Below are 22,977 nucleotides of genomic sequence, written 5' to 3' on the forward strand. Positions count from 1 at the left end.
TGTGTGTTGATCAATTGCGTTTAAAAATGAGTCGGCGGTTAGTGATTTCCAACTACCAGGCCCGAGTGCGCTAGTGTGTGCTTCAGTTCGAGACTGAGTGAGTCCCATTCATGGTCTCTGAGCCGTTTTGATAATTCGTTGTGCACAGTTGTGTGAATTTTCCCGGGAAATGCGCCTAGTAAAGATGAGAGCTGGCGCCGGTTGATGCCATGCGAGAATCAGAACCAGATTTGGCATTCGCGTTGGCAGTGCACAAGTAGGAATGTATTGGCGAATATTTGCTCGTTTCGAAATACAATGCTTTTACGTTCGGATTCTTCACTGGGCAAATGCAGGTTAAAGTTTTCCACATTATGCAAAGGGCCTACAAGCCGATAGCGTTTGTTGCTATAAAAAGAGTGGAGGACTGAAGTAAAATATAAACAAGTACGCTTGTCGCCCTGTTCCAGCAATGGTTCAGTGTTAGGAATATAATTTAATATGTGCTTAATTGTTTTGTGTTTTAAGAAAATGTTGACATCAGTCTTTCAAACTTGTATCTTTGATATGATGGATAGGGATTATAGTCAGAAAGTATTCGAAATACAAGGTGACTTGTCCTACTAGCCAGCTCATACCTACCTACCCCAGCACCTCTGCGACCTGAGACAACCCAGAGGAAATTACATTTATGACGTCTTATTTTTAGTGACAATTTCCTACGCACAAATCAAATTCATTTGATTTGATTTATGTGCCGATACTCACGACTCCCATTGCCGAAACAATCGATTCAGTCCCGGATGCGACGGGTCGTGTCGGGTCGGAGCCAGGTTCAAGTCGAGGCCACAAATAGTAGGTCATAAATTGAGAATGGTGGGCAGTCCCCGTCCTTGTCCGCGTCCCCGACCCCACATAATCATACTAGAGGAGGAGTTTGAATATGGCAAATGGATGTGGATAGATACATGACTCGTAACTAGTTGATGTGACCCATAAAGAAATATCGGTCTAACACAGCTACGAGTGTATACTCAATGCTGATTTGATGTTCATAGCCCCGGTGCGTCGCGACGCAAGGTTAGTCATCAAATCGAATGTCCTGCCCATGTTTCACGATATGGCTTTGTGTGGAGATGCTATTGTCATTTACTTGGCGGTGCAGTTTGTTTTTCGCCACTGCGATTTGGTTTATGGCATGCAATTGGTTTTCGCATTAAGACAAATTGAATGGCTTGCAGGCCAAAAAGCTAGGTCATTCTCCATCAACAAACGTTGAATAAATCGGTTCGTGGCATGGGGCTAATACAAAACTAAATGCCATTGGGGATCGCAGCTGATGGCTCTGGATTCTTTTACTAAAGTTTTGTTGATGCTTAAGGTGTCTCGAACGCGATTTTAATTGCTTTGCACCGAACGTGGCCCAGTTAATACCGAAATGCAAATGGTTCACCTCAAATTTCAATTTTCTCTTTGCCGAAATGGAGTTTGGTTCGTGGCTGTTTTCACATTTGAGTTTGCCATGTGGAGATTTTTGATTGTAGTTCGGATGGGAAGTTGGAGTCCTTTGGGAGGTCATTCGATCTCTGTGTGTAGGTGTGTGGCTAACCAACTTTCATTGCTGCGGTTGCTGCGGCCTGGCCTGGTCCACCTCTTCACGTGTGTGGTACTTTGCGACTGTTTATGCCCTCTCTTCTGTGGGTGGGTAACACAAATTTGACACCTAGTTTGATCTTCAAAGTGGCTGCATCGAAGTCTCTTCATTCAGTTTTTAACTTAAGTAAACAGCCCATTTTCATGAGAATATTTATTTTTGCATAAACTAAACAGACCAGTTTTACATTTAAATTGTCCCATTTTTTATTGCGTTCTATATTCTATTATTCAAAGAGTATTCCCTGTTCTTGCATGCTGTTTGATTAAATATTTTGCAGAAACTTTGCATTTTAATGACACACACAAATGTTTTTTTTGGTTGGCATAAATTGCGCATACAATTTTGGGCAATCTGGCTTTGAGAGTGGAAAAAATGGCCGCTGAAATGTGGGAAATCATCTGTCAAATGGTTTGTTTTCCCTACGCGCGTATGCCTGAGTGCTGAAAGTGCAATATTGCATTGTGGTGGCCAATCCTGACTGCGACTCCCGACTCCCGACTGCATGGACTTCCTGGATTGCCTGAACGGTGAAAGCATTTCAAATGACATGTTGCTTACACTTGAGTGCTCCAGTGAACAAGACCAGACTGCAATTGTCACGGTTATGGCGAATTGTCTGTTTTTAAATTGTGGCTTTAAGCTTTTCCAAAGGCAAAGTTTGCCTAGTTGTCGTCGTCTGCTGTCCTGTGCTGCCTCTTAATGAATCGGTGCTATTGTTTGTCCCTTTGTCGTGGTGCTCTGACTGGGTGGCATGCGTCCAAGCCATTTTAATTCTATTACCCATTACCGGATCGGAGAGGAGCGGAGCACTGACTGCTCTTGGTGCCACTGGAACTGAGCTGTGACTGCACTTAATTTCTATTATAATGATGACATGCCGGCTGCCAGGCAGCGAGCCCCGTGGCAATGCCGACGATGGAGCGGAGGTGGAGTCTGAGGCCCGGCAGATGACACGCCCACACGTACCCATGTAGCCACGTTGCTTGGCCTTTTATCTCCCCCATAGCGCTACCCCATTTCTTTTCATTTCTTTTCATTTATTTTCAGTTATTCCCGTTAGTATACCCTTGAAGAGGAGGAATGCATTTCCGATCCCACAAAGTCAGCTTTGAGTCTCAGGTTTCCACATTTAATTTCTACTAGAGGCAGTAAATAGGATGAAACTTCAAAACTGATAGCCTGAGTAATTTACCATTGAAACGATAAAATGTAAGGGTATCCACAGGTTCGGTTCCATGGGCTGATCTTTCTTTCTTTGCCTCTCCACTATTTCTTCGTTGATTTTTTTCACATTTTATTTTTTTGCCATTTGGCGTCGCGACGCTTCCGCTTTTATGGACATTTAGATGCAAAGTTTCTGGCATAAAAATGGCGTGGTAGATAATTTTCATAATTTTCAACTACATTGCACTGTGTGTGCAACTGTGTGGAGGCGTGGCTGCAGCCTGGCTCTCCTTCGTCCGCTTTCGGCTGCCTCGTTATTCTCCGTTTTATTTTCGAGCGACACTAAAAAGGAAGCGCTGCAGTCAGAGTCAAAGTTGGTTTTTATTAGCGTTCGGTGCCGGCATTTCAGTTGGTCATTTTGTCGTCGCTGTCGTTGTCTGGTCGTGGCAGTGTATTATATTTTATTGGGCCAGTAAGTCTTGGCGAAATTTATGAACTCGAATAATACGAGCAGTGTAATTCCCTTTAAGCAGTTTGCCAAAATGCAGCAAATTCTCCCGCCTAAAAGTAAGCAATGAAATCCATTCGAATCACTGATTCAACAATGTAGCTTCATGGAGCATAGAGACAGGGAAGCTATAGGTACATACATATATTTATGTGTAAGTATGTATGTATGTACATACACGCGGGCATGTGTGGATGAGGGCGAGTGCTTAGCACATTGCAATCAAAATGATAATGTGACAAAGTTACATCATACGTTTTACAACACCCACATACACACACGGTGCACACAAACACACTCTGGCAGCTACGCGTTGATGTCGTTAGCGGTCCTTCGGTGTATAGGTGAGTCTGTGTATGTCGATGCCGTTAAGTGTTTTGCCAGCAATCGCGCTTACGGTGTGCGCGGATGCAGTTCTTTGACTCATTCCTATCCAGCTTTCCCCATATGGGGTGTACACATACATAAATACTGCATACATATTTACATGTGTGGTGTGCCATTATTGAGCAAGTGCTCATATGGATGTGGTGTGGGGGGATCGGGTTGAAACGACTCTGAAAGACAATGGAAACGACGTTATTACTTTCTTTGGACAAACGTCTCTGTCTGATAAACGAAAATCGAAGTTCTGCATTGCGATTTTAATGCCTACTGATGGGACTTACTTATTCTAATGGTGGGCCTTTTAAAATAAAGTTTTAAGGTTAGCCTGTTCTTACAGTATCTTATGGCAATTTCTGACTTGTCGTTGTAATTCGTTTGCCCATGCAATTTGATCAATATTTTATTAATTTTATGGTTCATGTGTTAAAGATCAGAAAATATAATTTTTGCAGAGTTATTAATTAAAAACTAACATACTAAACTTTTTGTTGACTCCTTGCGTCAGCAGAATTAATTCCAAGCGAATTCAATCATTATTTTAACCTTATTGTGGTTTAAGTTTCAATATTCCCTTAAAGTGAAATAAGACAGGACATCCACTTTATTTGCATTCAATGCTCAGGTAATAAACTCTCCAGCCTTGAGGTTAGTAATCCTTGCTGGTTATATCAGTTGCCATGGACCCTGCTATGGTAGCTCTTGCTCTTCGCTTCGGGGTGCGACATGCCACAAAAATGCTTTGCATATCGTGGCACGCACAGTCTGCATATTTTGCATACCCCATGCAGGACACTTTACGCAAATATGTATGTGGTGTATGGAGACGGAGGGCTTCGATTTCATTCGAATAGATGTTTGGCAAGAAGCCGGCAGGCAATTGTTTTGTCAAACGTCAAATCTTCTATACCGAAAATGGCATAGATCTAATTTAAATGTAAATTAATTTTTCTCGTATGCCAGCACAGAAATTCTGGAGCCATCTACATACATATATACAGGTGCAAAGTTCTGAGCCGACTTAGCTAACTGTGCTTGGTGGCAAGTTCGTCTGCATTTATAGATTGCAACTTGGAAGTTTGGCTTATGCCAGACGCTGACACCCGCCCACCTTTTGTGCACCATGACCATTCCCTGGACGGCTCTTGCCCTTCTGCTCCTGATTTTGTTGCTGCAGAGAAAGCCATTCTGGCATTGAAAATGCTGCAAACGTTTCCGCTTTGAACTTTGCCATATCCGGCATTTGCTTACAATTCAAATTGGCTTTCAAGGCAGGAACAGGCATGACAAGTAGAAGGAGGACACGGGGCATGTAAGAGAGATACCAACTTTCTTGCTTTCCTCTGCCTGTAACTGTGTGAGTGGCTGTATGCCTGTGTCTGTCCGTTTCAGAAAAGTTCCAAACTTCAGGTGTAATGTGCGGAAATGCTCGCATTCAGACCTTGGTTCTCGTTTATGCACTTTAAGGTAAATATTTGTTCACCAACTTGACTAACCGACAACCCTTTCCTTCTCCCAATCTGAATCCAATTTCGAGCTCGAATCAATTTGCACAAGACACGTGTCACATTTTGCACTGCGGCTGAAATGTTTTCTACAATTTGATGCAAAATTGTATCGTACAGCTGCCTTCTCCTCCAAAAGCTCCCATTGTTTCGGTCATCTATCGTGTTTGACTTTGGGGAGAGGTGTAAAAATTAGTTATCTTCATGAGTGCACTGCATAACTGGTAAATGAAAACAGCAGCAAATGAATTGTTGGTGCTCAATGTGGCTTAATTGAATATTTATCAAATGTATGTTACTTGCCACCTCAAGTGGGCACAACCTGGGCACTCGACGGACATGAGCTGCATTTGTAGATAAAAATTCCAATTAATATATTGCTGGCACCTGCGGCTCACTGGTGCGTGTTTTCTCATTAGGTTCGAGTGGATGTAAGTGCCATAACGGATCTTGAGAAACACTTGGAGTGGTCGTTGCTTAGTTGGCAGATTAGCAAGCGAGTCGCTCGTCCAATTGCAGACACGGACACCCTTCGACAGCCACTGGGGGGTTCATAATCTGTCGCCACGCGACGAACACTCGGAATCGGCGTGGCTGCATTCCAATGCAAATGCTGGACTTTAAAAATAGGCTTCAGTTGGAGAGTCAATCGCTTGATTGTTCGGGACGAACTGCGTTTTGGCCGTTCGACTCCGAAAATGGCCGAACCGAGGGAGGTGCCCATATTTCTACCCGCCCGTGCGGAGTTGCGCGACCAAAGTGCGGCCTGATAAGCCCCCTCGCTGTTTTTCCGATCAGCATCGTAAAACTAAGCCATATATACGACCCAAGCCCACCGAGCGTATGTCTGGAATCTCAGCCCGCGGCTGTAAATCAAGACAGAAACTGGCAGAATTAACACCAGCGATTTATATGCTCTGCTCGGGCTGCCCGAGTGGACCCTCTGGTCCCCCTACCCCCCGGCGGAATTCCGCAATGTCTATGGACTTCCACAGGAATCCGCTCTAATCGGGCCGATCCGCTGATAGACTTCCGCAATGGCCATTTCGACTAAATCTCAGCCATCCGCCAAAAGACAGCGCATCCTGCATAGCGAACTCATATCTAATCTAGGGGTCGATAACTGCCGATAGACCCCCCAAGCCGCTACCGGTGAGGAGAAGGGCACCCCACGGCAAGCGGTCCGATAAGATCTCAATTTGAATCGCAAATCACTCACCCAGCAAAACAACAAGCCGATGACGCCGATCAACTTTTTCCAGGCACTCCAGACACCTTATAAAAGGCGCAGCAACGACCGGGTTGGTCTCAGAGTGCTTCTTGGATTCCACCTAGCATCAACATGTTCCTGACAAAGTCCCTCGTTTGTCTCGCCATCCTGGCGATCGCCAACGCCCAGTTCAACACCAACTATGCCGCTGGCCGCAGCGGTATGGTCCACCTCTTCGAGTGGAAGTGGGACGACATCGCCGCCGAGTGCGAGAACTTCCTGGGCCCAAAGGGCTACGCCGGTATTCAGGTGAGATCCGTTCTCCGATTTTCAGAAATCCTCATTCACTCATATTTTGCTCAGGTGTCGCCCGTGAACGAGAACGCCGTGAAGGATGGACGCCCGTGGTGGGAGCGCTACCAGCCCATCTCATACAAGCTGACCACCCGTTCTGGCAACGAGCAGCAGTTCGCCAGCATGGTCAGGCGTTGCAACAACGTCGGAGTGCGCACCTACGTGGACGTCGTCTTCAACCATATGTCAGCTGATGGTGGCACCTACGGAACCGGCGGCAGCACCGCCAGCCCCAGCACCAAAAGCTACCCTGCAGTGCCCTTCTCTTCTCTGGACTTCAACCCCACCTGCGGCANCACACGCAGAGAATAAATGAATCGAAGAAAGCCGATAAGATCAAGTCGCAAATCACTCCCCACGAAGCCAATGCCGACCCCCTATATAAAAGCGGTGCAAATCTCAATGCACTCAGAGTGCTTTTTGGATTCCACCTAGCATCAACATGTTCCTGAAAAACTCCCTCGTTTGTATCGCCTTCCTGGCGATCGCCAACGCTCAGTTCAACACCAACTCTTCGAGTGGAAGTGGGACGACATCGCCGCCGAGTGCGAGAACTTCCTGGGCCCAAAGGGCTACGCCGGTATTCAGGTGAGATCCGTTCTCCGATTTTCAGAAATCCTCATTCACTCATATTTTGCTCAGGTGTCGCCCGTGAACGAGAACGCCGTGAAGGATGGACGCCCGTGGTGGGAGCGCTACCAGCCCATCTCATACAAGCTGACCACCCGTTCTGGCAACGAGCAGCAGTTCGCCAGCATGGTCAGGCGTTGCAACAACGTCGGAGTGCGCACCTACGTGGACGTCGTCTTCAACCATATGTCAGCTGATGGTGGCACCTACGGAACCGGCGGCAGCACCGCCAGCCCCAGCACCAAAAGCTACCCTGCAGTGCCCTTCTCTTCTCTGGACTTCAACCCCACCTGCGGCATCTCGAACTACAACGACGCCAACCAGGTTCGCAACTGCGAGCTGGTGGGTCTGCGTGACCTGAACCAGGGCAACTCCTATGTCCGGGACAAGGTTGTGGAATTCTTGGACCATTTGATCGATCTTGGTGTGGCTGGATTCCGCGTGGACGCTGCCAAGCACATGTGGCCCGCAGATCTGGGTGTCATCTATGGGCGCCTTAAGAATCTGAACACCGGTCACGGCTTCGCGTCCGGATCCAAGGCCTACATCGTGCAGGAGGTCATCGACATGGGTGGCGAGGCCATCAGTAAGAGCGAGTACACTGGCCTGGGCGCCGTCACCGAGTTCCGTCACTCCGACTCAATCGGCAAGTGCTTCCGCGGCAAGGATAAGCTGACTTACATGTCCAACTGGGGCACCGGCTGGGGCTTTGCTGCCTCCGATCGCTCGCTCGTCTTCGTAGACAACCACGACAACCAGCGCGGACACGGTGCAGGTGGGGCTGATGTGCTCACTTACAAGGTGCCCAAGCAGTACAAGATGGCCTCCGCCTTCATGTTGGCCCATCCCTTCGGCACTCCCCGGGTCATGTCCTCCTTCTCCTTCGACGACACTGACCAGGGTCCACCCACCACTGACGGACAAAACATTGCTTCTCCCACCTTCAACAGCGACAAGTCCTGCGGCGGCGGATGGGTGTGCGAGCACCGCTGGCGCCAGATCTACAACATGGTCGCCTTCAGAAACGCCGCCGCCGATGCGGCACTCCAGAACTGGTGGTCCAACGGAAGCAACCAGGTCGCCTTCAGCCGTGGCAACAGGGCTTTCGTGGCCTTCAACAACGACAACTACGATCTTAACAGCTCCCTGCAGACGGGTCTGCCCGGCGGCACCTACTGCGACGTCATCTCCGGCGAGAAGAGCGGCTCCTCCTGCACAGGCAAGAGCGTCACCGTTGGTTCCGATGGACGCGCCAACATCAACATTAGCAGCTCCGCTGCCGATGGTGTCGTGGCCATCCACGTCAACGCCAAGTTGTAAAGGACACAGACTCAGTGCTTGTTAAACTCAAAACCCAAGCACTCAAAATCGAGATTATTATTATTAAATACACAATGATATTATTGCAAAACAAAACACACACCTCATGGCAATCGCCTCAATCCTTCATGCAACTCGGCTAGATCACTTTCCAGGATATCCTGTCGGAGCTGTAAATGGAACTCCCGTGATTACACCACCGTCAGACACCTGTCTTTGGCTTTGCTCTCCGCCGCAGAGCTGCTTGGCAGTGCCTGCTACCGATGCGGTCTGTGGGTGGAAGAAAGCCTCCATATCCCATGTGGCATTAATATTTAAGAGTCAGCTTTGAAACTTGTTTGACAGGCTGTCAGAACATGTTTACCGGCAAGGGGTAGAAGAAGAGCGCCACCCCACTCCCATTCCCACTGCCACTGAGCGAAAATTGAAAACATATGCTTGCAGTGCTCGCTAATACATGACAGTCCAGACAGACAGTTTGTGGCAACTTTCAAAATAAAAACTTACAGTGGGTTGAGGCTTGGGGCATCCCAACGGAGTTCCGTAAAGCGCTTAAAGAATCTTTCAAATGGTTGATTACAGGCCGATCAGAGAGATGGAATTATTTTTGTCGTGCTTCCGTCAGAGTCCAATGAGGCACTTCCAACAGTTGCTCGGCCTGCATAGTGCCCTTCCAAAGTCTTCGCAGCCCCGCATTCTGGCACGTGTGTCAGCCCCATGCCCGAACAATGTCCTAAATCATCCCTCGCGGAGGAAGACGCGCAGGAGCCGCAAAAATACCGAGAACAAACGCCGTGTGACTGCTTGTGTGGTTTCATTTTGATGTTTTGCATAAATACAAGAATGGTTTCCTTTGTCAGCAGATTTAAATTAATTTTTGTGCACCAGAGAAGCGAGAGGCAGCTTAGCTCGTTTCTCCACTTCCGGTCCATCCCGGTCCACCTTGGTCTCAGCCTCAGTCACACCCACACCCACACCCACACCCACAAGCAGCAGCCAGCAGGCAGCAACCCCATTTCAGTCACAGAGTCACAGAGGAGCCCGTGCAACCGCAATCTAGACATGTTCAGCTTTGACTTTCAGCTCGTTTTGCGTTCGTGTCTGTGTCTGTGTCTGTGCGTATCTATGTGTACGAGTATCTACATATCATTTTTGATGCGAACTCTGATTTTCTGCCCTTTATGTAGATGGATTTTCCTTCTTGGCAGACTTACCCACACTCACACCACACACACACACAAACTCGTTCTTGTATGTACACATGCGGCACGAATAGTTGTCAGGCAGAGCAAAAGGAAGAACGGAAGGCTTGCTTAGGTGCTCGTAGATTCAAGTACCCTCGACTCAGATTCAAATAATATTCAGCTCTTGATCCATGGAAAATTATAGTATACCTACAACTGACGGATTTGGTTTGGATTGGCGGCCACCAAACCAACCAAACAAAACATTATACCCTTGTCGAAGGTAAAGCAAGTGCCCCACACACTCAATTCCACACTCTAAATCCGTGGAGCATATGAAAATTGTGTTTGCGTAATAAAAAGTCGAGTTTATCTGCGCTGCGTTCACTTAGAAAAGTGATTTACTTTGCAATTTTACGACTTTATTAAGAATTATGCGATGTTTTGAATATATTTACAATACGCAATCTGCAAACGACCGAGCAGCAGACGGTAAGTACTCGGAAGTTGGAGCATGAACCCTACGTTCCTCCCTGAATGCAGGTCCCACATCCTTAGAGCGGGTCTAACTCTGACTCCTGCTCATCTGTATTTCTGTACTGCTGCATTGTGTGTGGCCCAGCTCGTGTGCGGACTCGGACTCTCTCTTGACCCCCAGTAAATGACATGAAAATCCTCTGATATGTTGCTCACATTTATTCATATCAAGTCGGGCCATGGTCGAAAGTTATGAGTGCATATTTTTATGAAACCGAATTGAGCATCGACTTGGCATGGGAAACTGTTTCAGCAAACAGGAGTATGAGAGGCAATGTCCGTCTGCAGATGCAGATGCTCTTCGGGGTATATTTGTTGAACAGATTTAAGTGCATGCTACTATTTTCCCCTGCCAGTCCCCCTCATCCGCACTCGCATCCGATTCCAACTCCTGCATTCTGAACCCACACAGAAAGACAAAAATTTGCTCATGCGATGAGCACAAATAAGAACACACTGCAAGAGGACCGACCAGAGTGCCAGATATCTGACAAACTGACAAACAAACTACCAGAATAATGCTCTGCGATATCTATTATTTCGTGCGGGGGGATCGGAATATGTGGAATTGTCGTGAAGTGCCACTGTGCGTGAAGGACCACGTTTGACACACATTACTCGTACTGCTCACTTTATAAAGCCTTTCACCTGTACTTGTCATCTGCACCGCCTCTTATCCGCAGTGACCCATCTCGTTCCTTTGTTGTCTAGAATTTAATTAATTTCCACACTTTGCACTGCTCGTCCCTTCTGGATTGAATGGACGCTTCACAGCAGAATCACCTCAACTAGTTGGCGCACTAAAGTAGGGACAGCTCTGACCGACCGTCTTGAGAAATTACCTTTTGGCATGCCTAGCCTAACCTTTTATCACTTCCCAACGCATTCCAACTCACAGTGAACGAGTATTGCATAATATCATTGTGTATTTAATAATAATAATCTCGATTTTGGGTGCTTGGGTTTTGAGTTTAACAAGCACTGAGTCTGTGTCCTTTACAACTTGGCGTTGACGTGGATGGCCACGACACCATCGGCAGCGGAGCTGCTAATGTTGATGTTGGCGCGTCCATCGGAACCAACGGTGACGCTCTTGCCTGTGCAGGAGGAGCCGCTCTTCTCGCCGGAGATGACGTCGCAGTAGGTGCCGCCGGGCAGACCCGTCTGCAGGGAGCTGTTAAGATCGTAGTTGTCGTTGTTGAAGGCCACGAAAGCCCTGTTGCCACGGCTGAAGGCGACCTGGTTGCTTCCGTTGGACCACCAGTTCTGGAGTGCCGCATCGGCGGCGGCGTTTCTGAAGGCGACCATGTTGTAGATCTGGCGCCAGCGGTGCTCGCACACCCATCCGCCGCCGCAGGACTTGTCGCTGTTGAAGGTGGGAGAAGCAATGTTTTGTCCGTCAGTGGTGGGTGGACCCTGGTCAGTGTCGTCGAAGGAGAAGGAGGACATGACCCGGGGAGTGCCGAAGGGATGGGCCAACATGAAGGCGGAGGCCATCTTGTACTGCTTGGGCACCTTGTAAGTGAGCACATCAGCCCCACCTGCACCGTGTCCGCGCTGGTTGTCGTGGTTGTCTACGAAGACGAGCGAGCGATCGGAGGCAGCAAAGCCCCAGCCGGTGCCCCAGTTGGACATGTAAGTCAGCTTATCCTTGCCGCGGAAGCACTTGCCGATTGAGTCGGAGTGACGGAACTCGGTGACGGCGCCCAGGCCAGTGTACTCGCTCTTACTGATGGCCTCGCCACCCATGTCGATGACCTCCTGCACGATGTAGGCCTTGGATCCGGACGCGAAGCCGTGACCGGTGTTCAGATTCTTAAGGCGCCCATAGATGACACCCAGATCTGCGGGCCACATGTGCTTGGCAGCGTCCACGCGGAATCCAGCCACACCAAGATCGATCAAATGGTCCAAGAATTCCACAACCTTGTCCCGGACATAGGAGTTGCCCTGGTTCAGGTCACGCAGACCCACCAGCTCGCAGTTGCGAACCTGGTTGGCGTCGTTGTAGTTCGAGATGCCGCAGGTGGGGTTGAAGTCCAGAGAAGAGAAGGGCACTGCAGGGTAGCTTTTGGTGCTGGGGCTGGCGGTGCTGCCGCCGGTTCCGTAGGTGCCACCATCAGCTGACATATGGTTGAAGACGACGTCCACGTAGGTGCGCACTCCGACGTTGTTGCAACGCCTGACCATGCTGGCGAACTGCTGCTCGTTGCCAGAACGGGTGGTCAGCTTGTATGAGATGGGCTGGTAGCGCTCCCACCACGGGCGTCCATCCTTCACGGCGTTCTCGTTCACGGGCGACACCTGAGCAAAATATGAGTGAATGAGGATTTCTGAAAATCGGAGAACGGATCTCACCTGAATACCGGCGTAGCCCTTTGGGCCCAGGAAGTTCTCGCACTCGGCGGCGATGTCGTCCCACTTCCACTCGAAGAGTTGGTGTTGAACTGAGCGTTGGCGATCGCCAGGAAGGCGATACAAACGAGGGAGTTTTTCAGGAACATGTTGATGCTAGGTGGAATCCAAGAAGCACTCTGAGACCAACCCGGTCGTTGCTGCGCCTTTTATAAGGTGTCTGGAGTGCCTGGAAAAAGTTGATCGGCGTCATCGGCTTGTTGTTTTGCTGGGTGAGTGATTTGCGATTCAAATTGAGATCTTATCGGACCGCTTGCCGTGGGGTGCCCTTCTCCTCACCGGTAGCGGCTTGGGGGGTCTATCGGCAGTTATCGACCCCTAGATTAGATATGAGTTCGCTATGCAGGATGNAAGAATTCCACAACCTTGTCCCGGACATAGGAGTTGCCCTGGTTCAGGTCACGCAGACCCACCAGCTCGCAGTTGCGAACCTGGTTGGCGTCGTTGTAGTTCGAGATGCCGCAGGTGGGGTTGAAGTCCAGAGAAGAGAAGGGCACTGCAGGGTAGCTTTTGGTGCTGGGGCTGGCGGTGCTGCCGCCGGTTCCGTAGGTGCCACCATCAGCTGACATATGGTTGAAGACGACGTCCACGTAGGTGCGCACTCCGACGTTGTTGCAACGCCTGACCATGCTGGCGAACTGCTGCTCGTTGCCAGAACGGGTGGTCAGCTTGTATGAGATGGGCTGGTAGCGCTCCCACCACGGGCGTCCATCCTTCACGGCGTTCTCGTTCACGGGCGACACCTGAGCAAAATATGAGTGAATGAGGATTTCTGAAAATCGGAGAACGGATCTCACCTGAATACCGGCGTAGCCCTTTGGGCCCAGGAAGTTCTCGCACTCGGCGGCGATGTCGTCCCACTTCCACTCGAAGAGTTGGTGTTGAACTGAGCGTTGGCGATCGCCAGGAAGGCGATACAAACGAGGGAGTTTTTCAGGAACATGTTGATGCTAGGTGGAATCCAAAAAGCACTCTGAGTGCATTGAGATTTGCACCGCTTTTATATAGGGGGTCGGCATTGGCTTCGTGGGGAGTGATTTGCGACTTGATCTTATCGGCTTTCTTCGATTCATTTATTCTCTGCGTGTGGGACAGCACGCCGGCTGATTAATGGGAGACGAGCTAGACGTTCTGGCTGATTGTGGGCAGTACGATGGGAGACTATTGCTACGAACTCACAATGATGATTAGATGAGTGGTTAATTACTCGAATTAGAGAGCCTAATCCGATGAATTCATCGGGACAGTGCATTCCTTTGATATCGGCTAGAGTGCTTGATTTATGGGCCACTTGAGGTGCTTGCTACTCAGAGCGTGATCGATGTTCCGATCGACCAGAAGATAATTTAAAATTGTGGAAAATCTAAATCCGTTGCGGTAATGTGCACAACATAGCATACCCAGCTCCTCGATAAATTGTCAAATGTTGGGCTTTTACTGTATATTAAATCTGTCAAGAAGACTCAAGACGACTTGCGTCCGCTGATAATTATTTAAATGACTTTAAGAATCCTCACATCATAAATATTTTTAAGAACTCGTGCCAGTGATATAAGCGCTGAACAATAAATATAAAAGTCACTCCCTATCTGAGATGTGAAAAAAAGAAATAAACAAAAAAGGACTGTGGTGTTGGGCGAGAGGTATTTAGTGCTTATTATATCTGGCAGTGCAAAAAGCACAAATCCTGCGGCTATTAATGGAAAAAGGGTATGAGGACCTCGAGGTAAATTGTTGTGGCACATTAGGGCTCCTAAAAATGACATTTACTAACATTTATCTTACATATTTTATGCGCATGTTACCAAAAAAGAGACTGGAAGTGAAATATAAAGTGAAACTAAAACAGAAGAGAGAAAAAAAATGTTAAACGCTGTGCACCCGAAGCAAATACAAGTAAAAAATGAAGCAGAAAAACAATTTGATTTAGCTGCAAGCAAATATTAAATGCACGCTGGGTTTGAGTTCGAGTTTGTGTGTGGGTCCGGTGCTCGTTGGTGTTCACAAAACTCCAAATGGTAAGCGACAGAGCCGACAACTACACAGGATGGTGTTTCATGACACCCGAGTCACATAATACCCTTCCAAGTTTTTTTACAAAATAGGTTAAAAAAAATGGATTTTATTTAGAATATCTTAAAAAATATATGTAAATATAGCTTGACTTTGCCATGTTGTATTGTTCCACTCTCGAAGAGAGATAATGGTGTGAATGGTGACTAAAGATCAGCATAATGGACAGTTGTCTGATCCGCTCTCTAAAGGCATACATAGGGTATATTGTATTTGTGTGAATAACGGTTGTATGTAACGCACAGAAGGAAACTTTTCCAACCCCATAAAGTATATATAGTCTTGATCAGCATCAATAGCAGAGTCGATTGAGCCATGTCCGTCTGTCCGTCTTGTTTGTCGGCTGGTTCTCAGAGACTATGAGAGCTAGAGCCACTAAATTTTGGCTCCAGACTGCTGTATGCTCACACTGAAAACAGTGTACTTCAAAAATTAAATAAAACTAAGAACGCCATTCCGTAGGGAATGCCCATATCTACCAGATCACCAAATTGGGATCCGATTGGAACATTATTCACACTCTGTTTCTGCTTCACTCGGCCTCTGCCTCTGCCGCGAGTCTGCAGTGTGTGGGTCTAGGGAAGGGGGGCGAGCTAAAGGAGCGTGTTGGTGTGAGAAGTATTGTAGATGTATATGACAGATGAAGAAAAAATGTTAAATTTGACAAAACACCGCTAAGGTGCAGAAGTAGTACTGAATGCCGGGTATACAAGTTGTGACGCGTAGGAAGCGTCTAACACGTCCCTTCTCGTTTACTTTAAAGTAATCAATTTTGCCCTTAACAAATATTGATTTTGCTCTGCTTATTCATAAGTTCCTTGCAATACACCGCAAACATTTTAAATGGCTAATATGCAACTTATCTGTGTTTCAAGTATGTGGTCAAAATCGTAACACCCTTTACTAGGGTACAATGTGAATGTGTCTCTTAGCTGAGGAGGGTTTGGGGTGTGGGTTCAGCCCGCGAACTACAGTCATGCTGACAGGCAGCGGAAAGGACATTTGTAACGATAACATTCGTTTCTATTTCAGAAACCCAACGGCTGTGTGTGTGCGTGCGTATGTGTGTGTGTGCGGCATGTTCGTATGTGTGACCATTAATTTTGAGCGCGTTTAACATGAAAACTACATGGCAAAACTGATTTGGTGCATCCAGTAGAAAACACAGCTACATACAGGCACACACACGGACACATGCGGAGCTTGGACATAGAACGAATGGCAGATAGTTCATGCCCGCGAGCCAACAATGAAACAGTTATACTATAAATAAGTAAGCGAGAGGAGAGGGCGGGGAGAGAGTCAGAGGGGAAGAAATGGCAAACCGAATGTAATGGGAAAAGCGCAAAAAGCGGGTCAGTGCGCACAAAATGCCAGCAATGATGATGATGGCGGATGCCACCGCCGCCGCTGCCGCTGCCGCCGCCATCGTCGTCGCCGTCGCCGTCGCCGTAGCCATGGAGTGTGGTAGCAGCGGCAGGGTAGGAGCAGTAACAGCGGAAACTGACGAAAGCACAGAATAAAATGCTGATATTGCCCAAGCCGTACATCAAGAGGCATGGCAGCGATATGGTCGGGCAGAACAGCACAAGGGAGGGGATTCGTTGGGAGTGGTGTATTTCACGCAAAATGAAACAAATAAAGGGAGAAATGGAAAAATTACAAAAAAAGGAAGAAAAAAAAAATGCGAGCAGACAAAATAATATGGTACATCGAGCAGTACGAGGCACGCTGCTTGTTGCTGCATTACTACGCTGGCATACGCGGCGTATGCGCATTGTGAAAAATAAATAACAGCGCTTAAGAAGCGCTACGAAAACAAGCCAGAAAATATGTAAGCGGCACAACAACTGCAATGGAAATTCCCTTTTTCGTGCACACCCACACACACACAGACACAGACGCATGTACACACTCCCATAAAAGAAACACATAGCCGCAGCTTGTTTCAATTTCGCACCAGTTAAATGCCGATTGGTTTTTACTTATTACCTGTTTTTCAGTCTCTTTATTTGACGGCTAAGCTTAACAGCCGAACTATGATCACGCTTGGTATATGTTTATGAGATGGCTAGACCCTTAACTAGGCTCTTCAATGCATCATTCCCTGTTGACTGTGACCCAGGAACAAATGTCATCGCATTCTCCGAGGCGCTAGGCAAGTCTTCACAAAAGCAGAGAACCCCCCAATTGAACATAAAGCAATGTGTGCTCGTTTCTAGCCCCAGGCAATTAGGTCAGATGCGGGCTTCTGCCGGTCCGACATTCACAAATGACAGGCGGCCTATTTGTCCAGAACAAAGCCCTTGGGCACCGGGCCTCGGCTTGTCCGTCTCCCTCAACAGTTGGCCAAGTGGCGCTCCGAATGAGCGACTTGCACATGTTCTGAGCACACACTGCACACTGCTGCAGATGTCATTGCCAACTAACTGGCTTTTTCTGCGGCTGTAGGATAGCGACAGTCACCTGGCCAGCAACCAGGAGAGGACAGCGTGTTACGCCTTGACAGGCAGTGGATAAACAGCTTTCGATGGCATCCTAACGCCTATGCTGCCATTCTCCCATGCTGCTGCTGCCACACACTCATCTCCTGTGACATTTTCACCGCCAATGTCCATTACCAGCGCCTAAACACGTCGAGCCTCATTCTGAATTACCACTTCTGTCTTTCCTTTAGCTTCACTTTTTTTTTGCACCTCTTCCATTTTCAAATGATTTTGCCCTTTCCTCTTTCTGGTCACGTTTTTCTAGTTCACTTTAGATTTTATTTTCTTTTTCTTTTCTCTCTGTTCGCATTATTTTTTCGAGCCATCCGCTTTTAACGAAATCTCCTGCCGTTCATTCACATTGCGATTGAGTCCGTCCTGGCCCAATTTTCGTGTGTGTGGATTTCTGTGGTTGTTTAACTTGAGGCCAGTTTGTGGCCTGTGGTCTGGGTGCGAGTCTTTTACTTTTTGCTGGTGTGCATGTTTAGAGCTGACTTACGTAGTTAGTGTGTCCGTCTTCGAATCGTTTGTCGAGTGCAGTCCCAGAACTAATCACAACCTTCTTTGATTTTTGTGTGTTGAAATTGACTTTAAAAGGGAAAGAAAGCAATGACTCGACCTAAAAGATGATATTTCAGACAATTCAGTCTGCATAAATCATTTTGCCTACGATTGCCATCCTCTGGCTAACAGGTGCTCGATTCTGTGCCTTCCTTGAAATACATTTTCGTTTTTCTGTGTCCTTTTTGGGGGAGCGGTCTCTCATATTGCGCATTCTTTGCATACAGTTATCATTTATTGCATTGTGCTGTGCATCCGATATTTTTCTTTATTATTACGCTTGTTATGTTCCTTTTGCTAAAGAACTGAGGAATTGTCAATATACTCCTACTCGCATAGAACGCTGGCAGAATCGTGCAGAGCACTGCCTTGGCTGCTCGACAAATGTAAATATTTGCAAGGCCAAAAAGGGACGTACGACAAAAAAAGTGCTCATATCATGAATAAGAGCATATTTGCATGCAAATTGTAAAAATGCTTGCACAATGCCTGCCTGTCATATTTGACGTTGATATTCAAGAGAACCGTAAAAAAATAGTCAGCGAATCAATCAATCACCACAACATTCAGACAATAGGTCGTTGAAAGGCGAATAATAAATGTTATGTATTATTGAGTAGACAAAGACCTTTAGCCCATTAGAGCCCATTATCTGTTAACCCGAAATCTGAGGATTGGCATGGAAAAACTTGACTAGTCGCAACCGCAGCATTAACCGATTCACAAACGGCTCTGTTCGTTCTGGCACCAAAGCGTCTGATGAAGCTGAAATTGATTTGAGTCAAACAACTTCAGGATAAGTCAGCAACTAAGTGGATTACGTAGCTTTACCGAATTCCATTCGAATTAAAAACCGTTTACGAATGCAATGGGAACGAACAGTCGTCCCCAAAAAATAAAGCCAGAAAAGAGGGCTAAACTAACACGTATCTTGATAAATCGTTTGTTTGTTGAGTTCTGGTCTGCGAACTAAATTAACCAGAAGATGAACTAAAGCCGGCCAAAGAAATATTCAACTTTTCGCATTAAGCTGCCCAAGAGACGAAAGGAGAAGGTAATGCGCCCCATTTGAATGCCGGCCACGTTTCAAATGATGTGAAAACAGGGTCCACAGACTAACGGACAGGCAGATAGTGCTACATGTAACAGATGGAGGACCGTTGCCTGGCCCTGTCCAAAGTTGATGCTAAATATATACGCCACAGAGTGCTACAGGCGTCTTGACAATACCTGGTACTGAGTAGAAGAAAATATAGTATGTCCAATATATCACTGTATCGAAAAACATTAATCCCGAGGTATTGTTTATCTTTTTTATATCGACTGTGATTTATTGTTGTTACATGCATAGACACGAATACAGTATACCCTTGTGCGAGTATCCTTTGAGCAGCAGGTATAACTACTTGCAGCACGTGGCATGAATCTCACCAGGACCTGGCACTACGCAACTCAAAACGTTGCTTAATAAAATTATGAACCACTCGGGCAAAGTTGATGATTTTGAAGAGATATATAAGCGAGAGTGAGAGAGGTAGGGGCAGGGGTAAGGTTAGGGGTATTCTAGAGAATCAAAAAACGAAAAACGCTTAAAGTTTAAGTGTAATTGAAAACGACAAACTCAGACAGGAGGCTGGCTAAGAGAGTGTGGATGGGATGGGAGGGGGACGTAGCCACAGACCGAGCATTAATTTAACTTTATGTGGTCTTCTCCCGGCTAAACTTGGGGCCAAAGTTTGCAAATTTATATACCATACGATTCATATGAGTTCATGAGCTGAAGGCAAAAATTGTCTTGAGCTCGTGCGCATTGGCGAGAAGCTTGGCTTTGACTCAACTCTCGAGTGATGGGAATGTTTCTCTAAATCGGGGCTAGCTATTTTAATTTTTGTTAAATTTTCAGAATTTTTCTTGCGCAGTTAGTCCAATCCTTATTCTATGTCTGTGTACGGTGATTGGTGGCGATTGTTCGGCTGATCATAAACGAACACCCGAATCAAGTTGCTCCGAACGGAAGAGGGCTCTAGAAAGGTGTCATTAACTCTTCAGAATTATGAGCATCCTGACCAACGACAAACAGCGGGGTCTATATGATTCCCCATCCGCGTTCCTACAGGGGAGCGCCAGCTGTGAGTTAAACATGGCCTTCTCTGCCTTATTGTCCCTGTGCTGGTCTCTAATAAAAAACTACCAGGATCAGCCGGATGTCTACGAAGCCTTCATAAACCACTGCAAGGGGTCGCAGCTGGAGTTAGTTGACATTAAGGCAGCATACCAGCTGGGCAAAGGCTGTATGGATCGTCGATTATGAACAGATAATTCGATAATTCTAATTAATTCGATAATTATCGAACTGCCTCTGACGACGGGGAAGGAAGAGCCACGCATTCGGAAGATCATTAAGAGCTGCCTGTATATAGCCAATTCACCGACCACGAGGAGCAGTTCAATTCCAAGTCCATTCCGTACTGAAGTGAGATGTAACTGAAGAAGTCTGAAAATCCACCCAGGAGATGAATGTGCTGCTTGGAAGCGCTGGTGTAGCCTCAAGACGCAACTGAACGAATTTGTATTTAGTTTATTTTTTATGAAATTTAGAGATACATTTTTCCAAGTTGAAGTTTTTAGCCAAGAACCAAAGTGCAGGCAGCATGTGTTTAAAATGCAATTCATACTTACCTTCGAGTTTCGGGTAACAAGTTTAAAGTTAACATTTTGTTTGGCACTTTGTCTCCGTGTTGTATTTTGTCCCGAAAAGCATAAATAATGGAGGCCAAACGAAAATGGAAATTTCGTGCAAAGTTGAGTTTAGAGTTACCTTTCTGATGACCTTTTTTCTGCCCTTATCGTGCCACATTATTTGTGGCTTTATTTATGGCCAAAGTTGTACAATTAATTTTTGTTTCACTGCAAAGCAGAAATAATTATTTCCAGTGCCGTTATTCCGTCGAATAAAATAATTATTTCCTTGTATGGCAGCACAAGGCCAGGACAGGGCCGAAAAATGCAAAAGAAGTGAAACTTTTTTCTCTCTACTGCATAGTCTCTTATTTGGTGCATGCCGCACCACAATTAGAAGGTACAACAGCTCCAAGCGGATATGGCCAGTTGAGAACGACTTATTTCTTTTACTGTCGAAGACAGTTCTGTCTTTGGCCCTCGACTGTAACAGCCACCAAGAAGTTTCCTAGGGCTATCTTCGGCCTTCTTAAATACGGAAAAAGCCTAAAGTTCTTGAACTTATTCAAGAATTAGTTTAACTAACTATTTATTATCTGAGTGCCAGTTTTCATTAACACACATAAATAAAGATTGAATCAGCACGACTAAATTTTGGGTGGGATTATTTATACATGCAATACATGTGCACATTGAATACAATTATTTAAAATTTGTTCAATACGAGTACGTTGCAAAAATTTCTACAAATGCAACCCATCGTTTTTCTTCGCTAAAAATGAATTCCTGGCCTTATTTGCATAGTCAGTGTCATTTGTAGAAATGATTGTTGTTCTTGAACTGTTGTTCTCTATATACAATGTACTCGATCCAAACTTGTTTGTTATGTGTGCAAAGTTTTGTCCAAGTTCTAGTCGTGACGACAGACAAACTCCTGCTTGTGCATCTGGCAGAATTTCTTTTGTAGTCTGTTCGTATTTATTATACGCGGTACTGTATTGGCACGTGGGTATGCTGCATTCGTGTAAAATGTATGTCGTTACAGAAAAACCATACAATTAAGTTCAAGCCTTCTTCACACGACTTCTTGAATCCGAGTGGATCATGAAAATTACAGGACTCCTAGATTATCGTCTTGACACATGTACATACTTATGTACATACTGAGCACATATTAACATTTCCCTATTTGCAGGTACTTAATAGTCGCAATATTGCCCAAATCGTTCATAGCGATTTTTTGTTTATATTTTCTGAGAATTCCAAGAGATATCTTACTCGGATTAAATTTCAAAAAATGTTCAATTAACCGCATACATAGGAGTATATGTATATAGAAAAATAAATCAAATCAGAATCCAGTAGCATCTGAGAGCAGTCATGAAACACGAGTACGACTTATTCTGATTGGCGTACGGATACATGGGATTTTAATAAATGTCAGGCCTGGCCGTTGCTTGTGGTGAGAGTGATTGATTTATGTCACAATATTGTGCTGGCACTCTCCCAGTGTGACCCCTAACCCCATACACTCATACCAATTCGGTGACAAATCAACAGGCCATGTGCTTGTGCTTGGCCCTGTCTGTGGCACTGTGCAACTGTGCTACTGTATGGTGAAAACATGGCAAAATTAATTTCCAAGCTTTGGTAGAAGTAAGAGGATTGCAGTGGGCTTGGTAGTTTGCATTTCAATTTTGCTTCTGCTGCATTTGTCAGGAGAGAATCGGGAAATTCGATTTGGATCCCTTTCAATTTGCGGCAAAAAGGCCAACTGTCAAACCATTGCAAAATCTTCAAGCCAACTGTCATAAATGTCGACATCATTAAAATGTCATAAAGTTGCCATTTCACCCGCCAAAGCATCTTAGCTCTGAACTGTCAATCCACCCAACCATTCAGCGGTCCACCCACAAAACCCGCCAAGCTACCACCCATCCACACAGACCCTGCTGCTGCGGGACACGGTGGAGTCGCTCGGTGAAATGTGCAAAAATGTTGCACACTTCCGTTACATTTCGCATCCTTTCTGGCTGTTTATTTTTCGGCAGCGCTTCCTTTAGACAAACCGCAACGGATGCACCGCCGTGCACTATCCAGCGCTCCTTGTGGCATCTTCCTCTGCCGCATTCGGAGAAAAGTAAAAATGAAATGACAAAACAAATGGCACAAACTGTTTCGCCTTAAAGAATTTTCGGCAATGCACCCAAGTTCATGAAAATTTGATTTTATTTAAATTCTTTCCTCTCCTGCTGGTACCGCGCCACAATTGCCATTTAATGGCAAGAGTTTTATGCCACAGTTTTATGCATGTCCATTAAAACACCCAAT

The 22,977-nt window shown here is 46.3% G+C and overlaps 3 protein-coding genes across 3 annotated transcripts; 1 reads left to right on the forward strand and 2 right to left on the reverse strand.

Annotated features, from left to right (window-relative positions):
* The first annotated feature begins 6,459 nt into the window (after positions 1–6,459).
* LOC117580573 (alpha-amylase A) lies at positions 6,460–8,807 on the forward strand. The gene is made up of 3 exons (XM_034267181.1): positions 6,460–6,652; positions 7,286–7,349; positions 7,404–8,807. The coding sequence occupies exons 1-3, from the start codon at positions 6,540–6,542 to the stop codon at positions 8,709–8,711; spliced, it is 1,485 nt and encodes a 494-aa protein (XP_034123072.1). The 5' UTR covers positions 6,460–6,539; the 3' UTR covers positions 8,712–8,807.
* A 2,530-nt stretch (positions 8,808–11,337) lies between these two features.
* On the reverse strand, positions 11,338–13,008 carry LOC117584421 (alpha-amylase A-like). The gene is given in 3 exon segments (XM_034273293.1): positions 11,338–12,736; positions 12,791–12,867; positions 12,870–13,008. Coding segments are annotated over 3 exon segments (1,452 nt in total). The 5' UTR covers positions 12,937–13,008; the 3' UTR covers positions 11,338–11,428.
* A 177-nt stretch (positions 13,009–13,185) lies between these two features.
* LOC117592694 (alpha-amylase 2-like) lies at positions 13,186–17,538 on the reverse strand. The gene is made up of 3 exons (XM_034286658.1): positions 17,464–17,538; positions 13,645–13,797; positions 13,186–13,590 (listed from the first exon to the last, which is right to left on the reverse strand). The coding sequence occupies exons 1-3, from the start codon at positions 17,536–17,538 to the stop codon at positions 13,186–13,188; spliced, it is 633 nt and encodes a 210-aa protein (XP_034142549.1).
* Positions 17,539–22,977: the final 5,439 nt, after the last annotated feature.

The sequence above is a fragment of the Drosophila guanche genome, unplaced genomic scaffold, assembly GCF_900245975.1.
Source record: "Drosophila guanche unplaced genomic scaffold, DGUA_6, whole genome shotgun sequence".
Taxonomy (NCBI): Eukaryota; Metazoa; Arthropoda; class Insecta; order Diptera; family Drosophilidae; genus Drosophila; species Drosophila guanche.

Coding starts and splice junctions, on each gene's coding strand:
- LOC117580573 (XM_034267181.1), top strand. CDS start 6,540: ATGTTCCTGACAAAGTCCCTCGTTTGTCTCGCCATCCTGGCGATCGCC. Junction 6,653..7,285: donor GTCCACCTCTTCGAGTGGAA/GTGGGACGACAT, acceptor CTTCGAGTGGAA/GTGGGACGACATCGCCGCCG. Junction 7,350..7,403: donor AGGGCTACGCCGGTATTCAG/GTGAGATCCGTT, acceptor TATTTTGCTCAG/GTGTCGCCCGTGAACGAGAA.